Source organism: Drosophila obscura, unplaced genomic scaffold (genome assembly GCF_018151105.1).
Source record: "Drosophila obscura isolate BZ-5 IFL unplaced genomic scaffold, ASM1815110v1 contig_165, whole genome shotgun sequence".
Lineage (NCBI taxonomy): Eukaryota > Metazoa > Arthropoda > Insecta > Diptera > Drosophilidae > Drosophila > Drosophila obscura.
The window spans coordinates 2,568,611-2,583,839 of NW_024542752.1; the positions used below are offsets into that span (position 1 = coordinate 2,568,611).

General features: G+C 41.1%; 2 protein-coding genes across 3 annotated transcripts in view; both read left to right on the forward strand.

Annotated features, from left to right (window-relative positions):
- LOC111066337 lies at positions 1 to 6,348 on the forward strand. Of its 2 annotated transcripts, XM_022354855.2 has the most exons (4): positions 1 to 749; positions 4,354 to 4,445; positions 4,556 to 4,597; positions 4,999 to 6,348. In XM_022354855.2, exons 1-4 carry the CDS (start codon positions 642 to 644, stop codon positions 5,069 to 5,071), a joined length of 315 nt encoding a protein of 104 aa, XP_022210547.2. In that variant the 5' UTR covers positions 1 to 641; the 3' UTR covers positions 5,072 to 6,348. The 2 variants fall into 2 exon arrangements, with proteins under 2 accessions (XP_022210547.2, XP_041447926.1); XM_041591992.1 differs by lacking the exon at positions 4,999 to 6,348 and having other exon boundaries at positions 4,354 to 4,449; positions 4,556 to 4,648.
- LOC111066312 (transcriptional regulator ovo) overlaps positions 6,232 to 15,229 on the forward strand; it is a 24,454-nt gene continuing 15,456 nt past the window's right edge. Inside the window, exon 1 of the mRNA XM_022354818.2 lies at positions 6,232 to 7,160. Within this exon, the coding sequence (XP_022210510.2) occupies positions 6,731 to 7,160 (430 nt within the window). The 5' untranslated portion in view covers positions 6,232 to 6,730. The remainder of the gene's footprint in view (positions 7,161 to 15,229) is intronic.

Here is a 15,229-nt window from a genome sequence, read left to right on the forward strand (position 1 = left end):
ATCCTCTACAATTTCTTCTCATCGAATATCTTTCTAAACGCCCTTTTTTTTCGCCGCTGTCCGCTCCTATGGCCATCCAGCCTTCTCGCTTAAGCTCTCTGCTTCGGATTGCTCCTCACGTCCGGATCTCCGTTGCATATTTTCAATTTTTTGCATTTCCAACATAAATTAGCCGTCTCCCAGTGACCCCCAACACAACACCGCCCCACAGGTCCCCCTTCTCAAGCCGCTCTCCATCACCGGATTTACTCTCCACATCCACAGCCACAACCACGTCCAAGTCTTCCTCCCTTCCTTCTCCGCCTGCTCCTCCCCCTTCCGGATCCCGGCCAGAAATAGACATCGGTTAGGACAAGAAGAGCAAGATTCCTGGCGTCAGAAAAGAACGTGGACACAGGGGGCAACAACAAAAAAAAAAGTGAAGCGTTAATAAAACGGCACAAAAGGAAACAACAAATAAACAACGGCAAAAGGCAAGGCAAGACTGGGTGGAGCGGGGCGGTGGGGGCGGTGTGGGGAAGGAGGAGTGTGGAGGCGAGCTTGGAGTCTGCAAAAATAATGGCAAAGGTGTAACCAAAGTCCAGGCCCAAGATGATCATCATCATGTTGATAATAATGCAAAAGAACACGAGAAGAAGCGAATGAGAGAAGTGAAGGAAGCAGCAAACACAAAGCGGCCGGAGGATGGGCGCCAGAAGGGAGTGGTTCGGACGCAGATTGGCGTTCTGTGTTCCTGTGTTCGGCCAAAGGTAAGAACAAAGGAATATCAGGCCTGAATACCGCAAAACTTCGCCGATTTTGATGGAAATTTTTCCAAATTTGAGTAGAATCATTTGCCCATAAATATGGCCAACAAATTAATTTAATTATGCGTGGAAATAAATGAAATAGAGTTAAAGGATTTAGAGGCAACCGAGAGGCGCTGCTGCATGACGCGGCAACGCGCTGTAAGCCCACTATGGGTAGGGTACACAAAGAACCAACGACAGGCTGACGGCGCCCATGCCTCACTCTCTCTGTGTGTGTGTGTGTGTGTGTGTGGGGTTTGGGCGTTGGGATTTGTACTGCAAGAACTTCTGCTGGTGGTGCTGCTGCTGCTGTTTCTCCTTCTTCATCATCATCATCCTCTGCTTGCTGCTGTGGATGGTGGTGCCTCTTCTACTTCATCTGCTTCCTCCGCTTTGGTCGCGTCTTCAATTGCTGTTGCTGCTGTGGCTGTTGTTGTTGTCAGGCGTGTGCGGTGCGCGTTGAATCCGCTATAACAGTGTTAGTACGTTAGTAGGTATACAAACAGGTAAAACAGGTATTCCCTGCCGCTCTTCCATCATCATCCTACTCCTCCTCCTTCTCTTCTTCTTTTTCTGCGCCACTCCATGCTCTCTCTCTCTCTCTCTCTTGCTCTCTCTCTCCCTCTCTCTCTCTTTGCGTACTTCACTTGAAGCATTATTTTAGCGACTCGCCGATCTCGATGACGACAATTGAGCAAATAAAGATAAAATGTAAAGAAAACAACAACTGGAAAGAACACAGCCCGAAAAAGAGAGAAAGAGAGAGAGTTAGTGTACAGAGAGAGAGAGAGAGAGAGAGAGATAGAGAGAGAAAGAGAGTTCTAGTGCATGCGCATTGAGGCCCAACAGAACTCGGCCCAAAGGAACACATTCTTAAACACAGCAATTACCCAACACCAACCCAGGAGGAGCCAGCGCCGTCGATGCAGACAGTAAAAACGAGAAAAAGTTCTCTTCTTTGAGCCACACACACACACACACACACACACAATCACAGAGGCTCACCCACCCCACTCCCTTGACAGCCCCACCCAACAGCAAAAAGACAAAGCCAAAGTCAAGGCATTGGGTAGTACAGACTTACTGCAAGTCTATGTGTATGCCTTTGGTTTTGGTTTTGGTGGCCTAGGTCTGGGCCAAGAACATCTCAAGTACGAGAGCCAGAACACTGCATTGCATGAATTGGATGGCTGGCTTTTCGCTTAAAGAACATCATAGAGAAACCGCATGAGAGAGCCATCAAAGAAAATGCTATAGATTCGTTATGTATGGGGACCATCATGGGGAGTTGGTTCTTCGGACTTAAGGTTGATCACAGAATAAAATAATAATAATAGATAATATTGCCGAAAAACATAACATTCATATGGAGAAATTTAATAACATTCACTACGAAACTTGTTAGTTTTGGGATTTGAGAGCCGTTGACTTTGCAAAGGATCTAAAGGCCTTGAAAATTTGGACATTTGGATATGGAAATCCTTAAATTATAGGAACATTAAAGGGTATCATAATTTTTTAAGAAACCCTCAGTTGTTAAGCTAATAATTAAATAGAATCAAAATTTGATCACTGCATCAATCTTTATAAGTATTTATATAATAATATTTTTTATATATTTTATTTATATCTTTTTTATATATTTTTATATATTCCCCTCTTTCTCTTCGGTAATTTTAGCACAAATATTTGCAAATATTTAAAGTAATAAATATCATTCATGAGAATAGGATTAAATTTTTTATTAGCTCTAATTCCTCTTCTGCCCTTGACACTTGGACCTTCACTAAACCTAATAGCTCACAATTTTATCCAACTAAAATAAGATCACTTCTGAATAGAGACCAATAAAAAATCAAACTTCTTTGGATACCATCAACGGCAATGCATACGCTCATGATGAAGTGAAAAATGACGCCACACAGCCACTTATATATGTATATACCAAATATAAACACAAAGGACATAAGCAGGCTTAAAAAAATATATATTTATTCTAATATTCTTCAGCCAGTGAGCCAGGGGGTCGAACAGCAAAACACTTTCATTTTGGTATTTTATATACATATAATATTGTATGAACAAAATTTTTGAAAAAATACGAAAAATCATTGACGTTTCCATTACTGTATTTAAACCACATTTCTCTTTAATATTTCCATTATTTTAATTTAAAATATTCATCTTGGTATATTTAAGTAAATTGTCTAGTGGTCTTTATTCTGTGCAAGTGTTCTGAGCATTTCCATATCATAAGCCTTAATTCCGAAAAGATAATCGAATATTATGGGGGGTGGGGGGATTCATTTGATGTTGGGCTCTTCAGCCCAGGGACCGAGAACCGAGGAACCGAGTGGCAAAACACTTGCATTTTGGCCAGTGAGCGGCATTTTCGAGTGAGAGTGAAGTTGGCGCAGGGACAGAAGACGAAGAAGAAGAAGAGGCTCTTCAGGAGGCTCCAACCAAGAAGCCAACACTTTACTGCTGTTGCTGCCTCTGCCATAGTCAGCGTCGGCGTCACGACATTAACATTGCTACGCGCTGCCTCAACGGCAAAGTCACAGTCAAAGCCAAAGCCAACAACAGGTTTTTATCTCTCTCTCTCTCACCTGTTCCCGCTCTCTCTCTCTCTCTCTCTCTAGCTCTCCCACTCTGACTCTTCTTCTACCAATCTCTCGCGATCGATTGCTCTCTGAGCCGTGCTCTTGGTTGCGGATTCCGCTTCGGCTACAGCTACAGCTACAGCTTCGGCTTCTGCTTCGTATTTGCCTTCGTTTTTCGCTGCCTCTCTCACTCTCACACAAGTAAAAAGTTAGCTGTAAATTTGTTACGTCGCCGCAAAAGGTATATCTGTGTGTTTGTGTGTGTGTTTGTCCCTCTCCGTTCGCTTGTATGTATGTGTGTGTGTGTACCACAGGTGTGCGCTGCTCGCATTCGACGCGCTGAATTCGCCGTCGCTTACATCACTTGCCGCGACCTGTGAGTGTGTGTGTGCGTGTGAAATAACGTTAGTTATCCGTTGCCATCACACCTGTACGCGTCAGAGCAGTGTAGCGTTCTAGCTGTCTCTCTCTCTCCCTCTCTCTCTCTTTCTGGCTGGCTATGGGCTATCTGTTGCTCTCACTGCCTGGTGCCTGCTGCCTCTGCTACCTCTGTTGCCTCTGCTGCTGGCAATCTTATTTGCCATTCTTAGCGCATTCTAAGCGCCAAGGCGAAGTCTCCTCCATAGATTTAGTCTTCGTGTGCGCACACACACATTTATACATACGCAAAAGCAGAGAGAGACTCTCACACACACACACACACACACACACAGAGACACACCTGATCCAGGGAGCGGGAGAGAGAGAGGCCTGTCTGGCTGCTCGTTAAATGCCTGCGCGCCTGCGGTGCCAACTATTTTGCCGTTTAATTTCGCTTATATGGTACTTTTTCTCAGTTTTTTTTTTTTTTGTTTCTCTTGCTATTTCTTCTTATTGTATTTTACCTCTTGTCTCCTTCGTCGCTATACACGCACACACGCACATACACACACGCACTGATGATAATGATGAAATTCTTGTAGGGCCCCTGGACTATTGGAATTTTCGTAGCTCCTTCGAATGCGATCAAATCAAATGACTTAGGACACAAACCTGATGTTAGCATGCAGAATATGTATGTATGTATGTATGTATGTATGTATGCATGTATGCATGTTGGAAACAACTCACAAATATTCAGATATTCGAGCCAATTTGAAAGAAGTTTTCCTTTATTTCTTACAGATATTCGACTATCAGAAATCTAATGGGGAAGGCAATAAAAAGGTTTGGAAAATGTTTTCAGTTTAAGGAAAATTTTCTTTAAAATAAACGAACCCGATTGGAAATTATCTTAAATTTATTATCTACATTTTGTAATTTTAAAATAAAAAAATTTATTTTTATATAATAAATATCTTATTCATTTCAATATCTGCATTATAAAGAAAACAAAAACGATCTATTAGAAATAAAGCACAAGAAATATGATTAATACTTTCTCGAAATTCCTTCCAAAGGGAATAATCTCTTCATGCATAGAGATTTGAACTTGGAATAAAAATAACAAAAAATATTTTCCAACTTTACCAAAAAGTATTTAACGATATGAACGAAGGGAAGGCCCCAACGAAATATCGATTTGTATGGCAACTCCTACTCATCCTTTGATTTCGGTTATTTCACAGTCATGAGCAGAGAGAGAGAGAGCAGAGAGCAAAGAGCCAAAGCCACCAACAACAAGAAGTGCCCAAGAAGTAGTAGAAGAAGAGTAAAAATCAACGTCTAAGTACAACAAGTACAGCACTACACACACACACACACACAGCGTGCGAGAAAGAGAGATGAAGGTAGAAATAATACTTGTACAAGTAAAACCATCTCAACCGGCAAATGGCCAAAGCAAAGAACAAACACAGCGATCATCATCATCATCGTCAGCAACAGCAACAACATCATCGTGATGATGATTGCCTCTACCTTGACTCTGAACCAACAAGTTAGGCAACACGCACACACATGGCTTACATGCACACAGATACTCCGTAGGAACACACAGGGAATGAAGAAAGAAAAAAAAACTGCATGAGAAACGTTATGTGAGCGAAATGAAGCAACGCACACAAAACACTCTCACTCTCCTCTCACACACAGGTGCTGCTGCTCTGTGCGCTCACGATGCGGCGGCGGCTCTCACCTACAGAACCGCAAGGCCGTAAGCCGAACGAAGAACGGGAGAAACAATCCAGAGCCGAAGCCGAAGTCGTAGTCGAAGCGAAGTCTCTTCTGACTCATTTGTACGAAAGCGAAGTTATGATCTCTCTCTCTCTCTCTCTGACTTGCTCTCTGGTCGCGCGACTTACGGTGTTTTGCGTTTGGGCTCGACAAAAACGAATTCGCCCCGTTTCAGCGTGTGTGTGCACCGTTCGGTTCGGTTTGGTTCGGGGCAAGCCAAGCCAAGCCAAGAGCGACCAATCTAACTGAGTTTGTTGTGTCGCACGGCGAGATCCATGGATCCGTGTGTGTGCTGTGCTGTGCTGCTGACGGCGGACGACTTTGGCCTAACTGCTCAACGTCTGGGACCGCTCGAATACAGTAAGTGGCGAGCCGGCGTTGTGAATGCACGTGTTTTCGCTTCAACTCACCTGAGCGCTCTCACCTGAGCTCCCCCCACCCACCTCCTCACACAACTGACACAAAACAAAAACACAGCCCACAAAAAAATATTACACACAGAACGTATGACAAGTTCAACTAGAAACAACAACAATAACAACAAAAACCGCGTGAACCGCAACACACACAAAAAAATACTGTGAAAATACTTTTCGTGCATTGTGAGAAAAAAAAAACAACAAACAAAAAACCAAAAACCAAAAAAAAAAACAAAACTTAAAATTAAAAAAATAAAAAAAAAACCTAAAACTAAAACTTACGAAATTTTTTTCAAGTTAATTTTTTGCAAGTGCTTCTGACGAAAAAAACAAGAAAAACAAACAAACAAAAACACCAAAAAAAAAAAAAAAACACCTTCACCAGAGAAGCAGAGAACAACATGGATTATTTATAATGAAGAAGCCCAAGCAAAGGTTGACTTGAGCTTCAGCTCAGGATACAAACAACAACAAAAAATACAAAAATATCTCAAAAATTGTATCACATTTTTTTTTTTCGTTTGTTTTTTTGTTGCGCTATTTGTGCACAACACAGTGGGCGGGGCAAGGATCAAACATACACACACAATTGGATTAGTGTTTTGTTTATTCGGGAACCCTTTGAAGACCACCTCCCCACTCGACCCCACTGGCGCGTTTCGTCGCGTCACGCGTTCCGTTGCGTCGTTCGTGTTTAATCGCTCGTTTATCGGTCGCCGATCGTTAATCGTGTATCCGTTAATCGCCAATCGCCGCCACCACCACCATGCCGAAGATCTTCCTGATTAAGAACCGCCTGCATCAGCAGCAACAGCGTCTGCTCGAATCACAGAACCTGCTGCAGCACAAGAGCCAGGACGATGACCGATGCCTGGTGCCACCGCTCAGCCCACATGGCTCTGGCACACCGCACTCGCCCTCGCCATCGCCATCGCCCGCCCATCCCCATCCAGAGCCGCAGGGTCAGTGTCAAACGTCATCGCCATTCCAGCAGCAGGATGACCAACTGCCGCTGAGTCTGACGCGTAAACGCTTCCACCATCGCCGTCACTACTTCGGACAGTCGCGTCACAGTCTCCTCATAGACCATGGACTCAATCTCAATCCCAATCTCAATCAAAATCAAAATCAAAATCAAAACTCTACGGAATTGGATGTCGATCACAATGCAGCAGCAGCAAGCGAGGTTCAAAATGGTAAGTTAATATCAAATGAAGATAGCCAAGAAATAGTCTTCAAGAAATGTCAAAAATATTCTACATTTAATTTTGATTTAAGTTCTGTTTTGGGAGGGATGGGCATACATTTTCATTTGCCCTCGAGGAATGTCTGGCATTTGGGTTATTAGTTTTCATTTCTTTAGATTTTCTTAAAGGTATTTTTGGAATTCATTGTTTGCAATGTTTTGACTGTTAGTTGGGTTCTATGTATTTATAAAGGAGGATTCTCTACGATGTCTCAAATTTACTTAATTCAAAGAATTTCTGCCAGTTCTTCTTTAAGCCTTTGCCTCCAAGCCACTCCCAAATATTATTTGATTTAGTTATTGAATCATTCGCGCCATTTAAATGGATAAATAATTGCCACAAATCTGTCAGTCGAGAATCAGCACAAAGTGCCATACAAAATGACATTATCTATTGCTTGGAAATCTTTTCAATTTCAAGCTTCGCTTTTCGGTTAGCTTTACTTTACGTTACTCTTTTTACCCTTTGTTATTCTCCTCCGGTATTCGCCCACACCATGACGATGATCCCGCTCTCGCTCTCTCTCTCTCCCTCCTCACAATACTATATCCGTCTATCTATCTACCATTCTGTGGCTACAAAGCCAGGGCTTACTTCAACATCAATCACTTTCATTGAATTTCGTAAGCGTTTTGTTCCCCCAGCTCTCCATTCTCCATTCTCCAGTCTGGGTTCTGTTCTGCTGGCTGTTTCTGGGGTTCAGATTCAAATTAGGATTTGGTTCTTATATAATCGCCCAGCATAAGAAATGATTATTAAGTCATTTCGTTTTTCGATTTAGGCGGAGGTCGTTCGTGTTTTAATTTCTCAGACAATATTTGGGGAACTTTCATTAGGGGGGGTCGTTGAGAGCGTTTATTAATGAATATCGTTTCGATTTTCTGAAAGTGAATTTCATTTTGTTGGTTCTTCTACCCCTTCCTCTACCCGTAAGCTCTACCTCTAGCTCTACCTCTAGCTCTACCTCTCTGCTCTTGGGCAGGTTTGCTGCCTAAGTCTTTTGTCTCTAAGATATTTTTAACGTTCTTTTCTGGTCTGGGCATTAATTATATAGTATATATATTTAATATACTAGATATACATATTCATCTTGAATCATTATCATCTTCACACGCCACACTCATGATTCTGCCCCCTTCCCCCCTTACATCGGCATTCAATTTCATGGTTATAACTTTTTTTTTACATTTATTAAATTAAATAACACGTTGCCTTCGTTCCTTCACGTTCTTCCAGTCCAACCGATCCTCCCCACCCCCTTCGTTTGAGCCGGTCTCTACTATCCATTGTCTCCTACTTCTTCTTCCACTTAAAAATGTATTTTGAACGCTTCCGTTGGATAATTTTATGCGTTTTCTTTGCGGATATTGTAATGATAGGCTATTTTGAAGGGAAATCGCTTGGCTTCTCTCTGTGAACAGAAGCCACAGACTGTCTTTTGTTCCAGCCTACAAAGCTTTTTTTTCATTTAAAGTAAATTCACACACATTCTGCAGATGATTAGTAATCATAGATAGATCTATATAGTATCTATCTATCTATAGATGGGGCCTAGAACCCTTTGGTAACTCCAATAATTTCAATGTTTAATTTTGCGATCCCTCTTCTGTTCGTTGGGGCTTTGGTCACACTGAAATCTGGCTCTTTGTTCAATCATTGGACCCCCAACTCACTTACAATACGGTTTTGGTTCTTTTATTTTTATTTTACTTTAGTCTGTGGGCTGGGCTGTGGCTGTGCCCATGGCCAAGAACTTCACACACAGCCACAGTACAGCCACAATGGCAAAAAAAAAAAAACCCAGAAAGAACCAAAGAACCGAACGAACCGAACGAACGAACGGAGGGATACAAAGAATTATATAACTATAGCAAAGTACAAGCTACTAAGAGCCACACACATACACCGACACAGAGAGAAATATCCAACAATCTTGGCCAACAGCAAAAGTACAAGTTGCCAAAGAAGAAGCAAAAAGAGTGTAGAGCATAGACAAAGATCATCATCATCATCATCATCATCATCATAGGAGGAACCCCAGGTTCAGTTTCGTATGGAATGGAAAGGAATGGGATAGTAAAGGAAAGGAACGGAATGAACGGAACGGAACGGAACGGAACGGGGAAGTGGGGGATACTGATGGGTGGTGTTGTGTGGTGTGGTGTGTGTTCGTCTGCCATTTGGCCTAAGCAAAGTCAAGGCAACAGGCCATAAAACTTGTAGAACCAGTAAGAAAAAAAAATAAAAAAAAAAGAAAACCAAAGACGAAGCAGAAAAGAAGAACACGATCAAGAGCCAAGAACCAAGAACACACCAAGCCAAGCTGAATGTTGAAGGGCCTTGGAGGATGATACACAACACAGCCTGGCCACAGGGGGAATCGACAACTGAGAGCAGAGAACAGCGAATAGCGAACAGCAAACAGCGAACGGAGAGAACCGCAACCAAGCAACATGTACAGTGAAAGCTCTTTGGGGGCCCAACACCCCCGCTGATGATGGAACTATGAATGTGCGAATGTGTTTCCCTCTGAGGCCCAGAGGCCCGGCTCCTGCCACTGCCACTGCCACTAACCACCATCCCAGCTGTCTGTTATGTTTATTTCGGGGCAAACTTCCTGTCGATCCATCGAGATCCATTTCTCTGTCTCAGTGGTCGCAAGTAAAAGTCAATAAATAACCAAAGGGCAAAAAGGAAATTCATTGATGAGCCATCATCGATAAAGATACTAAAAAAAAAAAAACAAAAGAAAAGAAAGGCCAACAAAAACCAGGGGCAAACACATTCATTGTTCCATGCAAATTCTGCAGCTGTTAGAACAAAGCCAGGCAGCAGCGGGATCGCACAGAGCGGATCGCATTTTGGCCAACTTCAATTGCACGCAGAAGTTTACTTACTGCACGCAGATGTTACAATCATTGAGCGGAAGTTAGCGAAAGGTCCGGTCCCCTGTCCCTCCCTGCTAAAGTAGGGAACCCCTTTCTGATGGCAAGCCCAAGATGCGAGTTGGAGGTTCAGCGAACCCTCTGGGGGGAACACATATACAAACACACACACAGAAGCACATACAAGCAAAAAAAAAAGCAAAAGTCAAGTAAAGAGAAAGAAAAAGAAAACAAAAAGAAACCAAAATTTTTGCTATTACTACTTACTGTTACTTAAGAGAAGTTTTCTAGGGAAATCACATCAATTTCAATTAAATTAAATCGATTCTTTGGTAGCCCTCTAATTGGAGGGCAGATAATCTTTTGTTTGTGTTGTGCAATTCATTTGATGGCTAAATCTTGGAATAATATTCGTAGAAACAGAAACAGCTTCGAAATGATTAAAATCAATGCTCAGTGATCACTGATAATTGATTTGGAATGAACTAACTGATTTCTAAAGTATCTAAAGAATGCAAACCTAATAATATAAAATTATAACAAATTATTTTATTTTTATTTGTAACAACTGAGACATTTCTTGAACGATATCTGCCATCCACATGCAACCACCATCTGCATGGGTATTTCACAAATGAAATATCCTTAGTTATGGAAGATTAACTGGATATTCATGGGGCATCATGTTTGAAATCAAAAAAGGTTTTTATCTTGCTCAAATATTCCCAATAGGCCCGGGGCGCGGCATCTAATTCCATTTCTTTTTTACAATTTTGGTTTTCTACAGTTTGTTTTTCTGTTTTTCCTCTTTCTCGGCGTCTGTATGTGTAGGTGTATGTGCATGTGTGTTTTTTTTTTGGCATTAGTTCTACCTGCCGAATGTCGAGGAGAGACTCTGATAAAACAATGCAGTTTGTGTGGTGTCTCTCTACCTGTGCCGTGGGCTCCAGAACCCTGCTCCAGGCCCAAGGCCCTGCTCAAAGTCTGGCGATAATCTCACACACACACACACAGAGAGATAGAGAGTGGGAGAGAGAGAAGAATATATATTTGACAATCGGAATAAAGGCACTGCAAGAACTGAATATAAGGGAGAGGCAGAGAGGGGAAGCAGAGAAGTGGAAAAGGGCAGAGAGTGTCCTGAACACACACAAACACCGTTCCCCGTTGATAACGCTCAAAGCTGAGATTTATTTGTGCAGTGAATCGACAAGAAGTTGAAGGAGGCGCAGGAGGGGGAGGAGGCAAAGAAGAAGTAGAAGTAAAAGAGGAGAAAATACACAAAGCACAAAGGAAGCAGCAACAACAGCAGCAGCAGCAGCAGCAGCATGGCAGAGAAGAAGAGCAACAGGCAGAAGTACGACTCAAAACAGGTCTCAAGTGCTCGGCTCAGCAGGCCGCTTCGCTCCACTGCGGCCAAACAGACAGACAGACAGACAGAAAGAGAGAGAGAGATATCTAGAAAAGAAAAAGCGAGAGAGACAGACACAGTGGAGAAGAACAGCAAGAACAACAGCAAGAGAGAGAGAGAGAGAAAAATACATTTGAAAAAGAAGAAAAATACTAATAAAAAAAAAGAATTAAAAGGAAGCCCAGGTTTTTTTTCTGATTTTGGTATGCAGTCGCTGATGGAAGCAGTTTAATATATTAAACTAAGCAGGAGTAAAGGAAGCAGGAGCAAAGGAAGCAGGAGTAACAGTAGAAGAAGCAGGCGAGGCGAGGCGCTGGTGGAACAAGCAGTAGAAGAAGAATTTTGAAGATGATCAGTTGAAAAATCAGTAAAAGTAGAATTAAAAGAATTAAAAAAAGAAAAGTACAACAAACAATATAAGTAGAGTATAAGTATAAGAACAGTAGAAGAAGAAGCTGCAAAAGAACAATAGAGGCAGCAGAAGAAGCAGCAGCAAGAAATACCTGAAAAAAGCTTCGCTTTGGCCATGCTGCAGTCTCCAATGATCATTATGGTGATGTTAATGATGATGCGTAAGGTGTGTGTGTGTGTTGTTTTTGCTTCTCCACTTTATCTGTCTGTTTCTCCCCTTTTTTGTTCTGCTTGCACAGCATGAAAATGCATTTTTCTATGGTTTTCAAAGCACTTCTAATTGAATTATATTCCGACATGGATACCAGCAGCACCATGAGATCCATTTGATCTACAGTGTAGAGCGGTGGGCACGTCCTTGCACCCAACTGCTCCCATATGATGCGGCATATTGTTGCTCAATTCGAGGCGCACAAGCAAAAGAGGAATGCGCGAGAATGGTAGAAAAACAATATGCATGTAGTGTGCATGACGGCTTAAATTTGATAGTCACTGATTGCTGCATATATGTATGTACATATGTACACATGTGTGTATGTATTTCGAATCCCTAGTTATATCCCATCACTGCAGTTCCAATTAAAGCGGATATCTTTCAAAATATTTGAAAGAGACAGAATATGCATATTAATTACATTAAGGAAACCCTGGATTTCTCACATCTGTCTTCAATATCAAAATGAAGCATGCAAAATTCCATAAATAACTGAGCAGTTGGCAAAAAATTTGAACAAGAAATATTACCCAAAAACATATACAAACATACATAAGCACACACATATTTAAATACATACATACAAAGTGTCAATAACTTTTAAATTGTTTTTTGGCTGATCCATCGCAAAAATCAACAACAAAAAACAGCCAAAAAAAAAACGACGACGAGTATTTTATCATTTGAAATGTTATTATTATTATTAATTTTATACTGATAAACTTTTATTGGAGCCAATAAGAGGTAACTCGTTTTCGTGTATTTTTAAATTTCGATACGCTTGAGAGTATCTTTGTATTATTTCATTTTAAACGCATTTGTAAAAAGAAACAGCAACAATTAATATAGAACTTGTTTTCAAGTCCGCTGCTCTGTTCAAAAGTTAACTGTTTTTGTGTGAAATATTTGCATGTTTTTGGCAGAAGATCAGCAAAGCGAACACGTCTCGACCCGTAGAGCGGCGAGAGACAGAAAAAAGGCTTAAACCTATAAAAGCCGTGTGCTTTTTTATGAGCATCCATCAAATTCTATTTAAAATGTATGCCCGGCCCGCTTTATTCAATTTCCATGTTGAACCCTTTGTAAAAATCTGCTCGAATTATATGTACTATTTGTTGTGCCCAGCCCACATGAATTGCCCATTGAAACATGATTTATTTATTCATTGTATGCAAAACAATTTCCGCCTTAACTTTGGGGTGGGGTAACGGGTAGGCCTAGTATGTGTTACCTTGAAATCGAAGTTTGTCTCCCATTTAGAAGAATGAAAAATGAAGATAAAAATTAAAAAAAATAATTACAAGTTGTTTCCTTTATAGATATTTTGAATATTCCTAAAACTATGTGGTTCACTCTCTCTCTGGAGAGCAGACACCTCCTCAGATCTCTAAGAGGGATCTACAACGGCGACTTCACGTTGTGCCCGCAGCAAAAAGCATTAAACAGTTGCATATAAAAATACATACGTATAGTATATACGGTTAATACATCTGTGTGGCTATATGTACTACATAAATACATACATACATATGTTCATCTGTATGTATGCTGTTTTCAGGTCAGGGTTGACTTGTGACTGACTAAATGAATGAATGAATGACTGCATGAAACTGCATTTAGCTCGGCCACTCGGCCCGTTGTCTCTCTCTCTCTCTCTCTCTCTCTTGCTCTCGCTCTGGCTGCATGCACGACTAACTAAAACATTGACAAGTTGTACTATATAGCGATACGATATATATACCCCTCCCCCGCAGCATCTCGCATATGCGTTAAACACATTGCACGGCTGCTGCGCTGCACCTCTGAACTGGTTTGACTCTCGTGCCTGCCTGCTTGCCTCTGCCTCTGCCTGCCTGTTGGCTTGACAAACGCAGCCATTGACAAACTGATCAACTGAGCGGCAACTTCATTAAGCTTATACATACATATATACATGTGTATGTGCATATACCATATATAAATAATATATGTATGTATGTACATCTCTGTTTATCTGTATTTATTTTTTTTTTTTGGCAACTCTTCTTCTTCTTGTTAAAGCCATACTATGTGAAATTTTATGGCTGTTCGATTTTTTTTTACGTTGAAAGAAATTTCATCAGCCACAACAAACAACAAAACAAAGACAAATCTTTTGTCTCATTCGGAAATTGTGCAATTTACGCATCAACCAGCTGAAAAAGTATCTCCTCTCCCTCTACTAATAGGGGTAGACCCCTGCCCCTGGTCCCAACTCCGAATCCCCCTACTGTCTTGACTATTGGTCAATTATGTTTGAAACTTTAAGCCAACGAAATTTGTGAAATTTTTTTTTCCCCCATTTCGTTTTTTGATTTTAGTTTTGGTTTTGCATAAAATTGAAATTTGTGTGTGTCCCCAACAAAAAACAAATATACCGAAAATGTGTTGTCTGATGGCAAGGCAGAGATGATATCAGCGATGATTATGAGAAATGGTGCAACTATGTAGTTCCGCTTTCAAGTGCCGTTTGCATTGGGCATTCAAAAGAACTGGAGATGCTCTGCGGCATGCACAGGGTGCAGCAGGTTGCAGCGCTCTTGTGATCTATTTTTAAGCCATTTACCTATGGGAATTTTGTACAGATTTTGGACTATAATTATGTAAAAAAAAGTACACAACTTTGATTTTCATTGCCCAATAAAATGGGGTGACAAATGAGAAGGCACGCAAAACCCTAACGAAGAGAGTGAGAGTGTAAGCTGTTGAAGGAAAAATAACCATCATTCAATGAACGTGTATAAGGGAAACTCTCCTACACTTCCCAATTGTTATGCAGGGTGGTGGGGTGGTGGGGACGCCTCGCATTCCCTGTAAATTTCGTTGTTCAATATGTAATGCTATATGCATTGACACATGTAAAATATTTCAATATCAATATCAAGTTCGTTGCCTAAGTCTTTAGTTTCGTTTCGTTACGTTTAATTAATTAAATTTTTTTTTTTGGGTGTGCGACTTGGCCAACTGCAAGTTAAATTACCAACAAAATCCAAAAGAGCCAGATAAAAGCGGGTGGGGGGAGGCGACATGAAAATACAACAAAAACTACAAATAATAAAAAGCCAAGTAATAAATGATA